The sequence below is a fragment of the Portunus trituberculatus genome, chromosome 44 (assembly GCF_017591435.1).
Source record: "Portunus trituberculatus isolate SZX2019 chromosome 44, ASM1759143v1, whole genome shotgun sequence".
NCBI classification, from domain to species: Eukaryota; Metazoa; Arthropoda; class Malacostraca; order Decapoda; family Portunidae; genus Portunus; species Portunus trituberculatus.
Window position 1 is genome coordinate 12,438,546 of NC_059298.1, and position 7,174 is coordinate 12,445,719.

At 43.2% G+C, this 7,174-nt stretch overlaps 1 protein-coding gene across 1 annotated transcript; it reads left to right on the plus strand.

Annotated features, from left to right (window-relative positions):
* Positions 1-6,780: 6,780 nt before the first annotated feature.
* On the plus strand, positions 6,781-7,174 carry LOC123518793. Its single transcript, XM_045279796.1, has one exon. The coding sequence runs from the start codon at positions 6,781-6,783 to the stop codon at positions 7,054-7,056; it is 276 nt and encodes a 91-aa protein (XP_045135731.1). The 3' UTR covers positions 7,057-7,174.

Here is a 7,174-nt window from a genome sequence, read left to right on the forward strand (position 1 = left end):
TTCAATTTCTCAAGCTTTTCAGCAACATCAGCAAGAGATAGCGACGTCACGCGAGTACAAAAATGAAATATGAAACACTTTCTGATTTCCTAGAAATTCAACTGAGAGAAAACAAAACTTTATTTGCGCTTTCGAATGAGTTTCGAAGTTGTGATGGAGGAGAAAAGTAGGACGAAGGATCAGCCGCGAGAGAGAAGACAACAGTGAAATTGAGACGGCACGGCGCGCACTCCCCGAGGAAAAATAAACCAGGGGAATGTCTTGTGCGGCCAATACTCTCTCATAATTGTGCCTGGATATTGCCCTCGGTCACGTCCTGCTGCAAACACCACCACGCACCTTCGCAACACTGACGAACAAATCCTGCCAAGATATTTATGCCAAAACCCAAGATTTCTCAGTTTCGTCACATCTGTCATGATGTTACACGTGACAAACACTACTTTTCCCTCATCACTGACACGTCCACCAGATTTCAAAGCCAGATAGATCTTTTCCCACTACCCCTCGTCTTGTCTTGACTTACTCCTCTACAGAACCGTCAAGCTACGCCCCTGTAACGCCAGTTCTAATTATGCAGAACTGTCATGCACATCCCACCTCACCTCTCTGAGCAGCTAAAGTGCATTAGTGAGTCAGCTTCACTCCATTCTTGACATCTTTCCTTGGTGCGTTGGTGCAAGTAGGTGTTTCCTTTTTTTTCTTTCCTCTTTTTTTTATCAATGACTCTACAACACTTCATTTCTAGCCAGGTGCCCCTCTACTAACCATGTTCTTTCTCTCTCTCTCCCTCGCTTTCTCTAACTCTTCCTTTCATCCACATCCTCCACCAGCATCCCCGTCACCCAGATCTCCTCCCCTCACCCTCTCCATCCACATTTCATCCCCACCACAACTGTTGTATCACATTTATCTTTGTTTTCCTTCCCCTCATGCGCTTACGATTGTTTCCCCATCACTATCTTTTTAACAAGTTGCCTTTCCGCTTCCTCAGACTGATTATTATTAGTCTTTGTTTTAAACTCCTGAAAGTGTTTGACATCTGCTACACTTCCCTTGCATCTTTACGTACATATACATTAAAGGAAAACAAATGTTAACATTAAAATTCATGTGTGCATGTACGTCACTTATCTCCCCTCTCTCTTCCCCCCCATCTCTCTCTCTCTCTCTCTCTCTCTCTCTCTCTCTCTCTCTCTCTCTCTCTCTCTCTCTCTCTATCTATCTATCTATCTATCTATCTTTCTACTATGCATACATCCACACACGGTGTCAAAAGTCGGTATCCATCGTTTCCACCGCGCAGCCGCCAAGGAAACTAAAACCTAGATAAGCCCCTGTAAGTCTGGCGCTTCCTCGGATGTTGACGCCAAGAAATATATGCCAAAGGGATTAGAATTCACATCTGGAATATTCCCATATCTCGATCTATGGAGTGAGCATGGCGCCTCAGCTGCTGCGGGTGGAAGGAGCAAGCAGAGATCAGCTATTCCTACCATACTCAGATCAGGTACTGCTGTTACACTATTATCAATTCAAAACCCTATAAGGCATCCCCTTTTGCATATATCTTCTATACAAACAGTTGAATCAATATCAACTTTCGACGCAGCATGTTTGACACCGTTCTCTAATTCATAACACAACAGTGTACTGCCAAACGAGATTAACCACTTCAGTACCATGACACGTTTTCATTTTGATTTTACTTATTATCTGGTGATTTTATACAGCTTCAGAAACTTACGTGAGGATTGAATATAGTGAAGGCTCTAGCCATTAATCTTCTGTCTTTTCCTAATGTCTATATAACCGTCAAATCATACCCAAAACTCGTGATAAAAATGCGTCCCAGTACTGAAGGGGTTAATTAAAGAGTATACTCTCGGCTTTTAGGGTAAATTGGTAAGAGCCGGATAGACATTTGGACATACAAGATTTTGCGTGAAGTAGTCATGACGTGTATCACTTCACTCCCGTCTTCCGTTTCATCTACAACGTATTTCAAATGAAAAATATCAGGTAAAACGCAAAGCACTGGGTCATGCATTGACTGGAAGATAACGATACGCAAAGGGCTGGATAAGGCACTGATGTAAATTCAGAAATCCTTTGAATTTCAACCATCATATGCGGCATCTAGCAGGGCACGTCCAATACTTTGCACCTTGTGGAGGGGAAGGAAGTGCGGGGAGGGAGGGAAGGCAGGTAGGCAGATAGCAAGGCTGTTCTTTGAGCAGTAACAAGCACTGAAACATAGTGTGTCTTCAACACGATAAATAACACGATAACAGAGATGTGGGAATGGTAAAAGCCACAAGGAATAAGCAGGAGGAAAGATCCCCCGCTAACACTGCTCCTGTCTGGCCTTCGAATTACTGCTATAGTTCTACTGATCATTACTAGCTATAAGCTCCCTTCCTCCACACTCACCATGTTGCGGCGCCTTATTCTAACATCCCCCCCCCATACACTCACCTTTCCCTCCAATGTCATATAACACACATGGAAAACTCACCGCCTTTCTAGAGAGCCAGAGTACTTAAAAAATCCTCAGGTATCACTGTTAAAAGCAACATGAAGAGAGTCACGTAGACAAGCACACACTTCCACACCACCGCATCACTGTCTCACTGCCTATGGTCAGTGGTCAATCACTGGTTATCCCTTTGGAATAAGTATAATGACTTAGAAATACATACAATATGATTGGAAAATAGAAAGTTATAACAATTATAATAAGTAAAGGAAGGAAGAGAGGTGGGCGGGGCCTCCTGACTTGGTGCTATGGTGACAAGACGGCACGGTATTTAAATGTTTGATTACTGAAAACTTCTTCCATTCCATTTCCTACTTAGAATGTTGTAAGATAGAAGACTTACGGGTAGAATTATTTGTCTCCTTGCATAATCTAGATGAGAGAATCACTATCGCTAATATCATCACCACTGCTACAGTACTACAGTATGCTACATCTACTTATACTGCCATCACCACCACCACCATCACTACTCATACTGTTACTTCTACTACTACTACTACTACTACTACTACTACTACTTCTTCTATTACTACTATCTCTACCACCATTACTACCATCACTCTTATCAATATACTGTACTACTGTTATTTCTGTTACCATTATTACCACCACAACTACTACCAATATCATTACTTCTGCTGTTACTACAAGTTAACAACAACAACAATAACAACAATAACTACTATTATTACTACTACTTCTACTACTACTACTACTACTACTACTACTACTTCTACTATTACTACTACTATGACTACTTTCCTGTATCTTATCCACATTTTTTGTACCATGCAAAGTCATTAAGACATCTTTTGGAAACTGTCATAAAGGATTTGTTTTCATAGTCGGTTCGTACAATCATACAAGTTACTCCCCTTGATATGTTTTGATGAGTTAGTCAGTGGTTTGCCGAGGCAGTCATTCTGTTACCTACGAACCAAGAGACTCACGGCATAGCAATCACGGTTAACATATCTTCAGTCCCACACGTCCATAAGTAAATCAATATGAGCATCAAGAAATAGACGAGGAAAAATGAAGACGGCGGACATGTACTGATTTGTAAATGTTTGCCCAGGCTTCATTCATCAAGGGAAGAGATAGTAAGTTATTGGTCTTCTGCCACTAGATTCTAAAAGGGATATATCTGTAGAAAGGAAGTAAGAGAAGTACATACTTTTAAGTTTCCCTGTGCCTCTCTCTGGTAAATGAACAAAGGAAAGACTGGATAAGGTAGATTAGATGTAGTTGTGTCGAGCCACGTTCATGACTTTTCTTGTTACCGTTAGTATTAGTCTTATTTGTTAACGGATAATTTGCGTCGTCATTCACATTAAAGTTTTGTTAATCATGCCCTGGTCATTTACAAATCAATACATGAATACATATATTGTATATTATATTTAATGAAAGCAAGCAAGTATTTATTTTATTTGAGAGATAACATCATTTACATTCGTGCTTAGGCAAACCTCATTCATTACAATAGTGTCTTTGAAGTGGCGGATCTGCCTTACACCATGTACACCGTAAGAGTGAAGACATTTAGTGTGCGTGGGTCGCTGGTGAACACGTCAGTCTGTAGCAGATCACGAGCTTGATCCGTTGGATTTCACTAATGGCAGCGACGTGCGATCGTGTGCTGCGATAGAAAGAGACTGTATCTATCTATCTATCTATTCATCTACCGTTCCTGTCAACCAATCCATCACTGCACTAGTTGGCCGGAGCAGCTCTGCGCCACTCGATACGATGATAAGACGTTTCTACTGAGAGAAGTGTAGCTCTCCTGTAATCCAGACAGTGAGCCCAGTTGTTGGGCCGGAGGAAAAATGGTTTCTCTAGCGACGCACATCAAGCGCGAGTCTTCCCGGAATAAATATGAAAATTGAATACATATAAAACATTAAATATTCCCGAAAGGTATAAAATATCGAGTATTACGAGTATATAAATATTCCGCACGTGAAACAGTTCCATGAAATAGCAATTCACCACAATATCATTTAATGCAGCCTACTTTTTGAAACTGCTCACCATTCTTTTTAATGGTGGCGGGAACAAAAAGAACTCGTTAGCATGACAAACACATGCGTCACTACTGCACCGCCATTGATTCAGTGCACCACTCCCCTGCTCGTCATCACTGAACTTTTGTGTTTCTTTAGTGTTTCTGAGTGCGCCTTTGTTACTTGCCTTGGCAACTACACACACACACACACACACACACACACACACACACACACACACACACACACACACACACACACACACACACACAAACAAACACACACACACACACACACACACACACACACACACACACACACACACACACACACACACACACACACACACACACACACACACCGTACCTCCGTTTCTTAGAGACTGTCATCTTGCCTGAAACACCTTTGTGACAGGCGTTTCCCTTGTACCCTTTTACCTCTCCCTTAACGTCGCAGGGAGGAGGAGGAGGAGGAGGAGGAGGAGGAGGAGGAGGAGGAGGAGGAGGAGGAGGAGGAGGAGGAGGAGGAGGAGGAGGAGGAGGAGGAGGAGGGGGAGAAAGGAACTGCGGCAACACACGTCCCAAGTGGAAAAAAAATACAGCACTCCCAGTACTAAAAAAAAAAAAAAAAAAAAAAACAACGCTTCTAGAAATATAATAATGAAAATAGTAACAGCAAAACTCCAGCCGGTGAAAAAAACTCCTCGGTAAAAATTAAACTGTGTAGTATTTTGCGTTTTATCTATTTATTTATCTATTCATTTATCTATCGGCGATTCTAGACATAATGTGCGCGATGTTTTCTTTCTCCATTTTTCTTTTCTAACTGTTGATTGTCTTTACTTTTTCGTCTACACAGGAAGAAAAAAAATATAGTGTAGCAGAGTGGCTGACATATCACCTATCACCCAGGAGAGAGGGAAGGAGGAGGGAAGGAAGGAGGGATGGAGGGAGGGAGGGAAGGAGTGGGGGAGTGAGGGAAGGACGAAAAAGAAGCCATTCACTTAAGGCTCCAAGACAACACACGCGAAGCTTAAACATTTAGACATCCAACTCAGGAAAAAGGGAAAAATAGAAGGCATCTGAGGTGGTGGTAGTGGTGGTGGTAGTCGTATTGGAGGTCACGTAGACAAGGTGGTGACAGTGTTTTTATGGTAATGGTCTCAGCGGTGCATTCAAGAACTCACTGAATAAAACTGTATGGCGGGGAAAATGTGAACAGGGAGAAAAGTTGAACTGTATGTATTATTGGGGAAGGAAAGGATGTGGAAAGTATGAAGGGGAAGGAAATAGAAGGAAGAGAGAGAGAGAGAGAGAGAGAGAGAGAGAGAGAGAGAGAGAGAGAGAGAGAGAGAGAGAGAGAGAGAGAGAGAAGGGAAAGGAGAAATGGTCAGATAGGAAAAGGAAAGGGAATGTGAAGAAAGGGAAGAATAAGGCAAGGAAGGGAATGAAATATAAGATAAGGTAAGGGAAGGCAAGAAAAGGGAAGGGTATAACACGGAGAACAGGAAAAGAAAGCCGAAAGTAAAAGAATAAAGAAAAGAAAGGAGAAGCGGACACACTGAAGATAAAAGTAAAGGTGATGAAGAAAAGGAAGCAATTTTACACAAGTGGGGGAAAAAGGAAAAAAAAAAAAGAATTACTCTTGAATGAGGGAGGTAAGTGGTAGGGAGGAAACAGGAGTGCGCGGTGGAGTGCAGTGGGACGGAAGGAGGAACTATAATGACAAGCTCAGTGTTTTCCTCGTACTCGCTGAGCCGCAGTGTATGCAGGAGTATGATATATGTATAATGTATAATGTCATGCGTCCTCTGCCTCACTATCATGCATTGTTTTACCCTTGAGGCCATTAACGTGAACACCAGTGCAGAGCAATAAAACAATTGATGCATACGATAATGACAGTGGCGGTGATGAGGGACTGATGATATATATTTGGTGTTGCAGGTGTGGCTGACGCAAGGAAAGAGGATTGCTGACGCGGTGCACCTGCAGGGAGCATCGTCACCACCGCCTCTTTTCTCACCCGTGTGTCACGAGTGAGGGGCCCTTCTGTGCTGCTACGTCATCGCTTAGTGGCCGCCACTTGGCCAGCAGCAACACAGCCTCAGGAGCAACAACAGTACAGCGTCCAGCCATCCAGCAGATTTTATTCCGTAGATCAACACATATGGTGTAGATATCTAACGATGGAAGTGCGAAGAAGACTAGTGGTCCTTAGGAGGCCATAATGGAAGTGTCGTGTGCCCCCTGCCCTCCTGGACCCACTTCTCTCCCTTTGTCGTCGTCTGCCCCCGATTCTGTCACCACCTGCGCCACCACTACCATCACCACAACAACAGCTGCCGGCAAACAAAAAAACACAAACCTTACTGAGGTGTCACCAGACTCCGGCAATGGAGAGGACCTGGATGAGTTTGACCCTTTGAAGTCCCCTGTCAAGATATTGGCCACGGAGTGCGAGCCTGAGATACAAGTGCTTGAAGCAGCCGTTAGTGGCCTTTGACAACAGGAGGAGAATCACCTTCCACTTTGTGGCGGAGGAAACACGGGAAGCAAGGCATCACCCTCCGCTGCTCACGATGCAAGCGGACAAGGGCAAGCAGAAGAGAAACACTGTAAAA

Excerpts from the sequence above, each read along its gene's own strand:
- LOC123518793 (XM_045279796.1), top strand. The coding sequence starts at position 6,781 with ATGGAAGTGTCGTGTGCCCCCTGCCCTCCTGGACCCACTTCTCTCCCT.